This window comes from Stomoxys calcitrans, chromosome 3 (genome assembly GCF_963082655.1).
Source record: "Stomoxys calcitrans chromosome 3, idStoCalc2.1, whole genome shotgun sequence".
Classification (NCBI taxonomy): Eukaryota; Metazoa; Arthropoda; class Insecta; order Diptera; family Muscidae; genus Stomoxys; species Stomoxys calcitrans.
This window is the reverse complement of record NC_081554.1, coordinates 52,013,908-52,028,629: the sequence shown is the minus strand read 5'-3', so window position 1 is coordinate 52,028,629 and position 14,722 is coordinate 52,013,908. Positions and strand designations below refer to the sequence as shown.

At 40.7% G+C, this 14,722-nt stretch overlaps 1 protein-coding gene across 1 annotated transcript; it reads left to right on the top strand.

Annotated features, from left to right (window-relative positions):
* The first annotated feature begins 611 nt into the window (after nt 1–611).
* LOC131996294 (uncharacterized) lies at nt 612–9,110 on the top strand. Its single transcript, XM_059365853.1, has 2 exons — nt 612–1,432; nt 8,264–9,110. The coding sequence occupies exons 1-2, from the start codon at nt 1,394–1,396 to the stop codon at nt 8,825–8,827; spliced, it is 603 nt and encodes a 200-aa protein (XP_059221836.1). The 5' UTR covers nt 612–1,393; the 3' UTR covers nt 8,828–9,110.
* The last annotated feature ends 5,612 nt before the right edge of the window (nt 9,111–14,722 follow it).

Genomic DNA, 14,722 nt, shown 5'->3' with positions numbered 1-14,722 from the left:
GTTGAAAGTTGAACTCATACGGCTATTGTTTTTTTTGTTTTATCATTTGGGCAACTGCTACAACGACGTTATTATTTCTCTCTATTGAGAAATAATAACTTCCAACAACAACAAACCCTACAGTCCACTCTTCTCCACTAGGAATCTTCAGAGTTATATTTGGTGGTTCCCATCTCTGCACACTGAAAGATCCCCCCACGTTTCTTCATGGTCCTTCGAGCCGTCCATTGGAAACAGGCACAAGTTATTCATTTTGCATTGCCCTTAATGGTAATTAGTCGTATAACAACTGCGGTAAGTGCGCATTCACTCCCTTTTGTGTTATCTGCTGACCGTCGCGAAACAGTCAGACACACCCACGTTGATCGTCGTAAAATAGAACCAAAAAAAATCGGTAAAAATTACTAAAAAAACCAAAAAAAAGAAAAAAATTATTAATAAAATGCTCAGAAGATTTTTAAAATATTTGTTGTCAAGTTAAACATCAAAAAATATAATTAAGAAAAGAATCCACAAAAAATCGAAAAAAAAAAAAAAGAAAATTATATATGTCTCCATTGGATATCTTTTACAAAGGTGTATTTTTTTTTTTTTCGTTAGAAAACCAGAAATTTTAAAAATCACGAAATTCACAAAAAATACCCTTTAAAAAGAAGGAATCCAACAAAAAGAAACCCCAAGTGCAATATGATATCGAAATTTGTGATGTCCGTCCGACAGTCGTGTTAAAATTTACCCAATGTCTGAAAACGGGAAAATCCATATATTTTTTGTTGTTTTGCAAAAAATTTCATATTCTTCGCCAAAAGCCTAAAATTTTTTTTGTCTCAGTGATTTACTGCTCCTAACGGTTTTTTCTTTACACTTTAAAGAAAACAGATAAAAAGAAGTAATTTAATCCGGTCTTATGTATAACAGTTTTCCTATTGGTTGGTTTTTTCGAGTTTAAGCTCTCCTCTTTTAGTTGATTTGTAACTCGTTCGTCGTTTATTTTTCTCTCATTGGAAGCCAGTTAATAGGACAAGAAAAAAAGAAAAAACCGCCCACGACATGGGAATAGAGAAAAGTACGACAATGCAAATTAAAGGAACGAGAATATTAAAATAGGAATAACGAGTAGTAACAAGACAAGGAAGACAAAAAGAAGTAAGAAAAAAGTGAACAGCAAAACAAAATAAAATAAAAAGAAAGAGATTAAAACTTTCTTTTCAATATTTAAACCCATTTGAAGATTTGAAGATACTTGGAAAAATTTTCTAAATATTTATTTTAGAAATTTGCCTAAATAAAATTTTGAAAAAAAAAAAAAAAAAAAAAAATTAAAAGCAATTACTTAATGAAAATTTGTGAATAGTGTGAAAATCTATTTTGAACAGAAAACAGTTTAGGCTGAATGCAACAAAATCAAAAATATGACATTTCCAACAACCAGGTAAATTGTTTACATTTATCGCCTTATTCCTTATTATTCATCTCATTTTATCGCCTTATTATGGCCTCTTTGCTAACAAATGTAGTTTATATAACATTAAAAATTTCACATTGAGACATCACATCATTAACGACATCACACATTTCCTCCCTTATTGCACTTCCCTCATATTTATCATATTGCACTGCCTTCATACATAATCAGTTCATGTAGTACTGCCATCATATTGGAATATTCCAAGAAATCATATTACAGAAAGTTATGATCAAAACAAATCATGGAGAAAGAATAAATGTAAACAAAATCGAACAATTTGAACATCGCTTAGATACATTTACTGTTGTTATATGATCAGCTGAGATGAAACTCTACCATACACTCGAACGAAAATCTCAGTTCGATTGAACATATGCATGGCCGAATAAACAAATTCGAAGTGAAGTTTGCACAGATAGTAATAAAATATAATTTACAACGCACCTACGAATAAATATAGAAATGTACATGCTTTAATTAGACGTCTTTGATTTATAGACCTTGAATGCTTTAAAGTGGCAGATTTTTGCCTGAATAACGTATACATCGTTAAGTACACTATCCTTATTGGATTTTTGATTAGACTGAATGCAAATATTTATCACATTTAATTTATTCGGATTCACTTCCGCTAATTTGTAAAATTTTACTATTGAATCTGGATAATCTCATTTGTCCACGGTCCGGTCCGGCAGTCTTTACTTATATGAATTGAAATTCATTACTCAAACGTAACTTGGCCTCGAGTTTTTTGCTCTGCATCTCTACTCCGCCTTAAGTAATCATTTCCGACACATATCGTTCGGATTTGTAGTGGACTTCGTCGTTCTGAAATCTACGCACTTACGGCATAAGTTATTGGATATAGCTTCTTTATACTCATTGTGTTAAAAGAAAGTGCCCTGCTCTTTCTGCCAAGTTTATGTTTAGTTTTTTTTTATCTTTCTTGATAAGAAGATTTATACCTACATATAGATCGATCAGATTGTCGGAACTTGCGTTCTATTTTTCTTTACGTTTGGGACACTTCAAACTTGTACGCTTCGCCAATCTTCTGCTGGCAATTTTTTTTTTTTTTGTTGAAGAACGGGATTGTTGTGGTTCCTAGGCGTTTTATGTCTGTTGGAGACTGTGAGATTGTCTCGAATCATCGGTTTCTGTCTTTTCAATAGAGGCGGTTTTCATCACTATTCCTTAGGTACGCAAGATTTTCCGGACACCAAAAGATCTATTCGATTCTTCTTTTATTTTCCGTTGACGTTGCTTCGTATAGTCTTATAACGGAAATGAGCACAACAGAGGCGAGTTCCGACACTATGTCGAACGCAAACGCGTCTACAGATGCATCGGGATCGAAAGGAGCATTTAACAGAATTCAGGCTTCGCCCGATCAAGAGAAGTTTTTATTCAATTGTGACCATCTGGTCGCGTTTTGCACACAGTTCGAGCAAAGCGATATTGCGGATCAGACTGATTCGGTTTTAGAGGTGAAGCTGGAGGACTTGGAGAATCGTTGGAGACGATTGCAGGAGACCTATGAGGGTCTAATGTTGTCACCACGGGCCTCTAATACGAAGGATTTCCGGGAAAATGCAAAAATTAATTTTCATGCCAGTTCTGAGGCATATTATACCGCCAGGTCCCAGATTCTGGATATACTCAGAATATCCGGTGGGTATTCTCGTCAAAACACACGGCACAGTCTCGTTCCGGAATATATACCCCAAAACCAAAATGTGTCCCACAACTCGTCTCAAGATATTTCGAATATCTGCATTAAAGTGCCACCCTGTGACACAGAGGTGTTTAAGGGCGGATATGAGCAATGGCCCTCGTTTCGTGACATGTTCACGGCCGTATATGTGAACCATCCGAAATTAACCCCAGCTCAGAAACTTTATCATTTGAGGAACAAGACTCAAGGGGGGGCAGGCGCAATAGTTAAGAGATTCCCTCTCTGCGACGAAAATTTCAGTCTAGCGTGGAGCGCATTAAAATCCCGGTACGAGAACAAGCGTGTGCTGGTAGATAATCAGTTGAAAGTGCTGTTCAATATTCCTGTCGCAATGGTAGAGAACAGTGAATCTATCCAAAAGATTCAATCCACAACCAACGATTGCTTGTGTACCTTGAAGACACTCGGCGTGAATATTGAGAGTTGGGATCCATTGCTAATTTACCTAGTGTCTACCAAGTTGCCTGACGAGACTCTGGCACTTTGGGAACAATCCCTTAAATCCCACCGCGAGTTGCCAACTTGGAGCCAACTCGATGAGTTTTTGGTTAACCGATTTGAAGTGGTCGAAAGAATTCATAGTATAAAATCCACTAAACAAGGAAATACACCTCCTACCAAAAGTCCTGAGAAAATTCAGACATATCATTCACAGGATAAACTCGACCAGTCTCCGTGCCCCCTATGTGATTCGAAACACAGCATAAGATCCTGTCAGAAATTCCGGGAATTCACTGCTCAACAACGAGTTGATTTTGTTTATGCAAACAAAATATGTGGCAACTGCCTATCCTCAGCTCATCTCAAATCAAACTGTAGGAGTAAGAACAAGTGCATTATATGCCACAAGACTCACCATACCCTTCTTCACCTTAAAGGTAAACCACATAAAGATAGTGGCACGATAACTGAGAAATCAGAAACCGCCAGTGAAACTCGTCCTGCATCTAACGAGGTAAGGACAAATATCTCGTCTCAAGCTGAGGCTCCCGCTAGTTCACAACGCTCCTGCTCTGTCCAGGCTAATTTGGCTTCAAACAATGACATGATTCTTCTAAGGACTGCATTGATCCAGATTGCGCATCAAGGAGAGCATTTCACCATAAGGGCTTTGATCGATCCAGGTTCTCAACGAACGTTCGTTTCTGAAAAAATGCTAAACCGTTTACAAATTCCAACTTCAAAAGCCCATTTTCTGATAACGGGTATTGGCAATCAAGAGCAATCGTCCGAGAAAGAATGTCAACTGACCATTGTGTCAGAAAAGCATGGTATAGAGTTTGAAGTTTCTGCCATTGTCTTACCTAAAGTCACAAAGCGATTTCCTTCAGTTTCCTTTGAGATCTCTAATCCATCTGAGCTTGATGGGCTGGATTTAGCAGACCCTTACTTTAACAGATCATCTCAAATAGATCTCATTCTTGGAAACGACTCTGAACGTTTCATAAATCTAGAAGGTATTAAAAAGAACATTTGTGGCGAGACATCAGCCTACAATACCATATTCGGCTGGGTACTTAGTGGTCCAATGCGGACTGAAACGTATCACTCATTCTCTACCAACGTAATAGAATCGGAGGAGGTTGCGATCAGTCAACTCCTGAGAAGATTCTGGGAACAAGAACAAGTTCCAACCTCTCATCTCGGCTCTGAATCGGATTCATATTGTGAGGAACTATTCGAAAGAACTACCACAAGGTCCACGGACGGACGCTATATTGTTCGGCTTCCATTCAAAAAGGAATTTCCTGGGTCCATTCATCTTGGTTCGTCCCGATTTCTAGCTCTGGCTCAATTTAACCGTATGGGGAGAAATCTCTCTAAGGAACCCGATGTAGGATCTCAATACTGCTCTGTTTTGAATGAGTACATTTCCCTCGACCACGCGGAGGAAACTTCGTCACAGGAAATTTCCGAGAGTGGAAAGTTCTTTTCATTCTACTTACCCCACCACGCGGTAATTCGTCCCGAACATAGAACCACAAAATTAAGGGTGGTTTTTAATGCCTCTCGCAAGTCCAAGTCAGGCTATTCGCTCAATGATGTGCTACACACTGGACCGGCTCTTCAATCTGACTTGATCTCCGTTATTCTTAACTGGCGCAAATATCAGTATGTGTTTTGTGGAGACATACAGAAGATGTATCGTCAAGTCCTTATACATCCGCAAGACCGGCCTTATCAGCGAATACTCATCCGCCCGGGCATCAATGACCCCGTAAGAGATTTTCAATTGAAAACGGTGACATTCGGGATAAATTGTGCACCATTCCTGGCCATTCGCACTCTGCTCCAATTAGCCTCCGATACTGAAGACCAGTTTCCCAAAGTTGCGGATATTCTTAGAGGCGAGACATATGTGGATGATATATTATCCGGAGGATTTTCAATTGATGAGGCTATTGATGCTCAGAATGATCTGAAGACAGTTCTATCCAGTGCCGGTTTTCCTTTAAAGAAAATTGCCGCAAACGATTCCAGATTGCTTTCTCAGGTGGCAAAGGAGGATTTGCTTGATTCTGAATTTCTTCAGTTTGACGAGTCCAGTTCTACTAAGACTCTTGGCGTTAAGTGGAACGCAATGAGCGATAAATTTTCTTATTCCCTTGGATCGATCTCTCCAGACCGGACCACTACAAAAAGGAAAGTACTTTCAGCTGTTGCACAATTATTTGATCCCGCGGGATGGGTAGCCCCAATTGTCATTAGGTCTAAAGTGTTGATGCAACAGCTTTGGCTGGAGGGGGTTAATTGGGATGAAACTCTCAGCACCGAATCTCAGAATAAATGGGATGCTCTTGTCTCTGATCTGAGCCACATCGACTCCATTTCAATCCCAAGATGGCTACAATATAACCCTACTGACATGGTGGAAATCCACGGATTTTGTGATGCTTCACAATCTGCTTTCTGTGCTTGTGTGTACGTGCGGTGCACAGCTTCAAATTCTGTGGTTTGTACGAATCTATTGCTTGCAAAGAGCAGAGTTGCCCCCCTCAAGACTGTAAGTTTACCACGCTTAGAGTTAAATGGAGCGTATCTTTTGGCAGAACTTGTTAATTACGTCGTATCGACTTTTGACTTTCGAATAGGTGGTATTACCTTATGGACGGATTCCACTATAGTGCTAGGCTGGCTAATGAAACCACCATGGACATGGGAGACCTATATAGCGAATCGGACGTCCAAGATACACGATCTTATACCTGGTGGAACTTGGCGACATGTTCCTACCCATGATAATCCTGCAGACCTGGGAACTAGGGGATGCAGGCCCCGCGATCTGACTGATAATACGTTATGGTTCAATGGACCCACTTGGTTAAAGGAGGCACCGTCAGAATGGCCAAACAGGAGCCCATTGATCATCCCTGAGATAGGAAAACGTCCTAATGTTCGGGTCATGCATGAGGTCGTTGAGGACTCGGATATTTTGATTCAATTTTCTTCTTATTCTCGGGCATTGAGAGTTATTTCCCACATGTTTCGTTTTTACAATAACTGCCTAAGTAGATTCAGGGGTAAACCCAGGAACACATCTCCAGTCCTCATCCATTCCGAAGCTTTATTTACGAAAAATCGATTGATAATGTTGGCTCAGCTCAGGTGGTATGCCGAGGAATATAGACAGGTCAGTAAGTCTGAGGAGTTGTCTAAGAAAAGCTCCTTGAAATGCTTGAACCCTTTCATGGATCAGAACAATGTGTTACGTGTGAACGGTCGACTCGCCTCTTGTTCCCTGCCGTACAATGAAAAATTCCCTATCATTCTTCCTGGGAAATCACGTTTTTGTCAATTATATCTACTCTATTTGCACTCTATTCTTGTCCACGGCGAATGTATATTGATGTGTCGAATGGTGCAAACAGAATTCTACATCTCACGTCTCAAACCTAGGGTTAAAAGTATAATTCGCAAATGCAAGACGTGCATTATTTTCAGGAAAAAACCCTGTGTTCAAATTATGGCTCCACTGCCTCCGGAGAGATGCGCATTAACTCCTCCCTTTCATGTCACTGGCATAGATTTTGCCGGGCCTTTTGAGCTTAAAAGTTCAACTCTACGGCGGTCTCCTCTCTTAAAGGGCTATGTCAGCATATTTGTATGTTTCGCCACAAAGGCCATACATTTAGAACCTTGCTCAGAGCTTTCCTCGCTGGCCTTTGAGGCGGCCTTTTTCAGATTTTTGGGGAGGCGAGGACTACCTCGCAAGGTAGTATCTGACAATGGAAGGAACTTCATTGGTGCAAGTCGGAGGATGCTCAGGGAATTCAGGAGCTTTATTCAAGTCACAGCTGTAGATATCTCGGAGAAATATTCGACACAGGGGTTTGAATGGCAATTTATACCCCCCCATGCTCCACATATGGGGGGACTCTGGGAATCGGCAGTTAAGAGCTTCAAACACCATTTTAGGAGGATAGCAGGGGCCCACTTGTTCACATTCGAACAATTTGCTACAGTTCTGGCTCGTATTGAGGGAGTTTTGAATTCACGCCCTATCTCCGCTGTGTCAGAAGATCCGAATGATCTCACAGCCTTGACTCCAGGCCATTTTTTGAAGGGGTCTCCCATAATGTCGTTTCCGGAACCGATTGCACAAGACATCTCTGTAATAAATAGGTGGCTTAAGCTAAAAGCTATTCATCACCAATTCTCTATACGTTGGAAGGAAGATTATCTAAAAGCGCTGCAGAAACGATATAAGTGGAGAACCAAGTCTCCGAATATAAAGATCGGCGAGCTTGTAGTCGTGATGGACGACTTGTTGCCCCCAAGTGACTGGCGCTTGGGACGTATTGTGAAGACATATTCTGGGTCTGATGACAATATCCGCATCGCGGATATTCGGGTATCTTCTGGGACGATAACCCGCCCCATCGTGAAGCTATGTCACTTGCCAATTTTAGATTAGCCTTTGACCGTTTTTTTTTTTTTTTTTTTTTTTTTTTTTGCAATATTCTATCGCTTCATCCGATTCATTTAACATATCCAATAACATGTCATTTCAGACTCCCCACTCTAATAAAATTAGGCATTAACCTACTTTCTTATTTCAGATCATCAAAAGAAAGTTCAAAATGCGCGTACGTGATATATACACCTGCATGTTGTGCAAGATGCGTCACTCCTTACGGTACTGCCCTAAATTTGTAATGATGAGTGTGTCAGACAGAAGGATCGTTATCCGCAAATTTAAATACTGCATCAATTGTCTTGCGAGGAGCCACACGATAGAAAAATGCCATTCCGAGGAAACGTGCCGCAAGTGCAGGTATCAACATCATACTATGCTGCATCCGAAGCCTACTCGAGAGCCTAAATCCGAGAGGAGCACAGAAGTCAGCATAAATCTCCGTTCTAGACTGGGTCAGCAGTCACAAAAAGTCAATAAAACGTCGCCTCAAGGTCAACAACGATCTACAACCTTAAGAAAGACCAAACAACAACACAGCAAGGTACAAAAGACGGCCAAACGATACCCCAAGACAAGAAAAAATAATTTACCCAATATTATGCAACCAGATCCGATGCTTCTTTCTGAGGCCATAAAGTCTTTGGCGTCCGTGCTTTGTGCATCTTCTGTTGCACAAGTGCAAGGCCGGCGCCATGGACAAAATTGAAGTTTTGTCCTTAACTATTTACATGAATTTGAACTATTTAAATGAAATTGAATTTCCTAACGTCTGTTATTGTGAATTATCTAAGAGATGTATTTAAATTTCCCTACCACATATGCTAAGTGGTAATAGAATAGGCACTTAGTTTGTAAGTACTAAAATATCTCCCTTTCGTATGTGAAGTTACACTTGCTTCACTTCTGGCACAACCACGAAAAGGTGAGCATCTCTTCTCTTCTCTACTTTTTTATTACTTTAAATAAAATTTATAACGTTGAAAGTTGAACTCATACGGCTATTGTTTTTTTTGTTTTATCATTTGGGCAACTGCTACAACGACGTTATTATTTCTCTCTATTGAGAAATAATAACTTCCAACAACAACAAACCCTACAGTCCACTCTTCTCCACTAGGAATCTTCAGAGTTATATTTGGTGGTTCCCATCTCTGCACACTGAAAGATCCCCCCACGTTTCTTCAAAGTTATTGAAGTCCTCTGGATTTCACCGCTAAATCGTCTGCCCTTTCATTCCCCTTATTCCGATATGCACTGCACCCAAACAATACGGATTGTGCCACTTTACCGTCCTAGTTGTTATTACCCTTATGGCCATTTTACTGTTCGTAAAGATGTTCAGACTCGATGTCCTCGCGTTCGCACCACACCACCTGACGCATTCCGTGATAGCACGGATCTCCGCCTACAGGATTGTATTATGATCAGGCAGTCTAAAACAGATCTCAGTCCTTGGGTTCTCAATGTAGACTCCTAGGCCCATTCTGTCCTCTAGGTTTGATCCATCTGTGTAACATGATCTTTCAGATGGCAATACTAGGGTTCTGTCAGTCCAAGACTGTGCCGTTGGTAGTAATGCCTTGCACTCGACCTCAAGTATCGTCTCGGATATCTGATCGGAAACCTCTTCCCCTCCTTCCAGGTTTCTTATCGTCGCCTCGATTACATCGCGATGGTATGAGGAGCTCCCATCCTCAATCCATTCTCCCATCGCCTTACACTTAATCCGCATTGGCTGCCTTACGCTTTATCTGTATGTCAATGGTTCGTATATCTAGAATAGTCTCCAGTGCCCTAATGGGCGGGGTTCTCATCGCTCCGCCTATGCCAAAGCAGCATGTTCTCTGAACCTGTTATATGGTCCTTTTGTTGTACTTTTTCTCCATAGCAGTCCACCAAACTAGTGGCTGTCTCACACATAATCTGTTTGTCATTGGGTCGGATATCTAGAATAGTCTCTAATTCCCTCATGGGCGGGATCCTCATGGGCGGGGTCCTCATGGCTCCGCCTATGCCAAAGCAGCATGTTCTTTGAACCTGTTATATGGTCCTTTTGTTGTACTTTTCCTCCATAGCAGTCCACCCAATTGCTGAGGCATGAGTATGTATTGCTCTTATCACGTTTCTGTTGAGCCAGTGGACTATCCTCGGAATCAGGTCCCATTTCGAGCCTACGGCCCGTGTTCATATTGCCCAACATCTGTGAGCCTTCTCAGTACGCTCCGGAATGTGACACTTCTAATTTAGTTTCCTATCCAAGATCACACCTAAGTATTTGACCTTGTCAGATATCGATATCGTTGCATTGAGGAAACATGGTGCGTCAAATTGGCCCACCTTCGTGTCCCTCATAAACTGGTGTATTTCAGACTTCTCTGGGCTAACATTGAGAGCTCTGGATGTTTTCCAGTCATATGCCATATGTAAGACCTTTTCGGCCCTTCTGCATAGCTGGTTCGGATCCTTACCCCTTAGATGATTTATAACATCGTCTGCATAGCAGACGGGTTCAAATCCCTTCTCAGTCAGCATTCGTAATCGGTCGTTTATGGTTATCACCCATAGAAGTGGCGATAAAATGCCCCTTGTGGCGTATCTTGTGCCACTTTTTCCCTTATAAAGGGTGATTTTTTTGAGGTTAGGATTTTCATGCATTAGTATTTGACAGATCACGTGGGATTTCAGACATGGTGTCAAAGAGAAAGATGCTCAGTATGCTTTGACATTTCATCATGAATAGACTTACTAACGAGCAACGCTTGCAAATCATTGAATTTTATTACCAAAATCAGTGTTCGGTTCGAAATGTGTTCATTCACCGTAACGTTGCGTCCAACAGCATCTTTGAAAAAATACGGTCCAATGATTCCACCAGCGTACAAACCACACCAAACAGTGCATTTTTCGGGATGCATGGGCAGTTCTTGAACGGCTTCTGGTTGCTCTTCACTCCAAATGCGGCAATTTTGCTTATTTACGTAGCCATTCAACCAGAAATGAGCCTCATCGCTGAACAAAATTTGTCAAAATTTCGAACCGAACACTGATTTTGGTAATAAAATTCAATGATTTGCAAGCGTTGCTCGTTAGTAAGTCTATTCATGATGAAATGTCAAAGCATACTGAGCATCTTTCTCTTTGACACCATGTCTGAAATCCCACGTGATCTGTCAAATACTAATGCATGAAAATCCTAACCTCAAAAAAATCACCCTTTATTTATGTCATGGAACCCTCAATTTATCCACCTGTTCCTAAGCGCATAGTTTATCCAGTCTCTGAGGACTCGTGCCACCCTGTAGTAACGCCGGAAATATTCCATTAACTTCATTGCCATCACTCTTATTCCCCAGTCCTTTTACCAACTTCTCAGTTTAGACATGGGTTTTTGAGAGAATCTTTTTCGTTGGCTTCATTAGTGCTAGATCAACCTTACTGTTTGACTTCTTGAACGGGCGGCGTATTTTCCATACGACTTCGATGATATTTCAACTTGTGGGCTTATTACACTGAAAATCTTTTAAAACTTTCTTCATATCAACTCCCTGATATGATGTAAGGCTCATAAGACAATACAAAACTCGTGAAGATCCATGGTCGATTGTAGAATATATCAAAAGTTTGGTCAGGTTAACCTAATTCCTCTCTCTTTGAAGCCCAGGGTTCATTGTAAACGATTTTGTTGAATTTTGGTAGGGGGGTATGATGCACACGTTCTTTTAAGCCGGTAGATATAAGTTGCCCCCTTTTGTCTACGCAATTTGTATGACTTCCTGAAAGTCAGTGCTTCTCCCCTTACGCACCCAGGTGCTAAACAATGTCTCTTAAGTAAATATTGGCTTTAACCATAAAAGTCATTGTATAGAAATTATTTGAGCATCTAAGACCAATTACGATTAATTGCAAATCATTGGTTCTTGGCAAAGACTGATATCCACTGTTAAATATTTAAATAGAGCATAGACACCGAGTGTTATGCACGTATGGATGGCAAATTCGATGGGAGTATTTGTCCAGAGATGGTGCCGAGAAGTACAGTGGATTCAATAAAACTTTCACCAATGACAAAATTTCCATGAAATTTTCTCTAAAGATAAGATTTCTTTAAAACTTTCTCCAAAAACAAAATTTTCGTGGAATTTTCTCTAAAGACAAAATTTTCAAGAAATTTTCTCTAAAAACAGAAATTTTCTCTAAAGATAAGATTTCTTTTAAACTTTCTCCAAAGACAAAATTTCCATGGAATTTTCTCTAAAGACAAAATTTCCATGGAATTTTCTCTAAAGACAAAATTTTCAAGAAATTTTCTCTAAAGACAACATTTCCATGAAATTTTCTTTAAAAACAATATTGCCATGAAATTTTCTCTATAGACAACACTTCCATGAAATTTTCTCTATAGACAACATTTCCTTGAAATTTTCTCTACAGACAAAATTTACATGGAACTCTTTCTAAAGTCATGCAGAGCATGTTGTAAACAGACGGGAGTGTATTTGGTTGTGTATGACGAACAATTCCACGAATACTACAGGATAACCAGAGCTGCGAAGCGTAACTTTTGGTAGCTTTTCTGCGAACAGTTCGACAGCAATGATGACAAAGAGGCAGGCAGTGAACAAAAAGGAGATGTCAAGGCTATTGAAGAAGACGCATTTTTCACAGTATACGACGGGACAGGCAGGGTCGGCGAAATCTAGGAACGATGAGGTTGATCCAGGGCTCATGATTATGGACTTTTTGGTTAAGGAAGCCTTGAGGAGCTTCCTTCCACTTAAGTCACTTGGAACTGATAGAATATTTCCTGTATAACAACTGGAGGCGGCAGATTACAAGAATGGGTCTAGATGCCGCTATATTCGTAGCATGCCTAAGGCTGGAGGCCGCCGTGGCGCAGAGGTTAGCATGTCCGACTCTGACGCCGAATACCTATGTTCAAATCCCGACGTAATAATTTTTAGCGGTGGTTATCCCCTTACAAATGCTGGCTACATAGGAGGCCACCGTAGCGCAAAGGTTAGCATGTCCACCTATGACTCTGAACACCCCTTGGTTCCAATCCAGGCGAGACCATCGGAAAAAAAATTTTCAGCGGTGGTTTTCCCCTCCTAATGCTGGCAACATTTGTGAGGTACTATGCCATGTAAAATTTCTCTCAAAAGAGGTGTCGTACTGCGGCACACCGTTCGGACTCGGCTATAAAAAGGAGGTCCCTTATCATTGAGCTTAAAGTTTGATCGGACTGCACTCATTGATATGTGAGAAGTTTGCCCCTGTTCCTTAGTGGAATGTACATCGGCAAAGTTTGCAATGCTGGCTACATTTGTGAAGCATCCTGCCATCTGAAGACTTCTCTTCCAAATGGTTTCGCTATGCGGCACGCCGTTTGCACTCGGCATAAAAAGGAGGCCCCTTATCATTGAGCTTAAACATTGATCGGACTGGACTCATTGATGTGAGAGAAGTAGCTCATGTTCCTTAGTGAGATGTTTATGGGAAATTTAGTTAGCAAGTAGCCTAGGACTGTCCAATCTAGCTTCTGCTAGGACTGTCCCGTCTGACTCCTGCCTTGCCAAACCCGGCAAGGCAAATGCGAAACCAAAGGCCTATAGAACTTAAAACCTTACGTCCTTTTTACCCAAAACCATGAACGGTGTAGTGGATTCTAGTCTAGCAGAAGCCGATTGTGGTGTTTATACCCAAGCCTTGCAAGGCAAGTTATGCCAAACCGAAGGCCTATAGAACTTAAAGCCTTACGTCGTTTCTGCTCGAAACTATGAACGGTGCAGTAGATGCCATGAAATAGACTACAATACCCAGCCTATTACATAGATACAAGAAACGTGCCTATGGCTAGAGAAGGTCATTGGAGACCGTTCTGCTCGAAGTTGTTCATAGAATAGAAAAATCTTTCGATGCCAAGATGTACAGGTTGACGTAATGTATTGGCATCCAAAGAGTTTTCAACAATGTGAGGACCGATTCATTTATCAATACTTTGACCACTACACGGTTGACGTGGACCTTCGGGAATCGATGAATGATATGTTAAGGAAGTTAAATAACAAATGGAACAATTGTGGGTCCCATAAAATAAGTGGAACAGAATACGGGATTTTATCACCAATCCACCCACCACCACCACTACATTTAATCTTCTACGGATCCTGACAGAAGAGAGTGTTTTGAGGGTTTAATATTTCTTAGGGAATGCTCAGAACCAGCTATGCAGATAATCCGAAAGGGTCTCGAAGATGGCATACGACCGGGCTAGACCTAGGGGTATGAATGTTTATTCAGCTAAGACTGAGATATGGCTGTTTACAAGGAAAACAAAGATGAATCAATAAGAGGCACTACCTTTCCTCAACAGAACTATTTCGATATCAATATGGCCTAACGTACAGTATTCAGTTATGACTCCTTTACGGTGTCCAGGTGTCCCCTTATCAATCAACTAACCAGCAATTCCCTGGTCAACAGCAGTTGAGAGTTTTCTGGCAATCCGACATCCATCCACAGATTCCCGTCTCACCATCACTTCCGCACTGTTCATCTCTTTTACTATGTTGAGTAGTTCGACAATAGTGCATATGGGCAA

Bases quoted from the DNA above. Each gene is read 5' to 3' on its own strand.
- LOC131996294 (XM_059365853.1), top strand. From the start codon at position 1,394: ATGCAACAAAATCAAAAATATGACATTTCCAACAACCAG. The intron at 1,433-8,263 runs GTAAATTGTTTA...TTCTTATTTCAG, and splicing joins ATGACATTTCCAACAACCAG to ATCATCAAAAGAAAGTTCAA.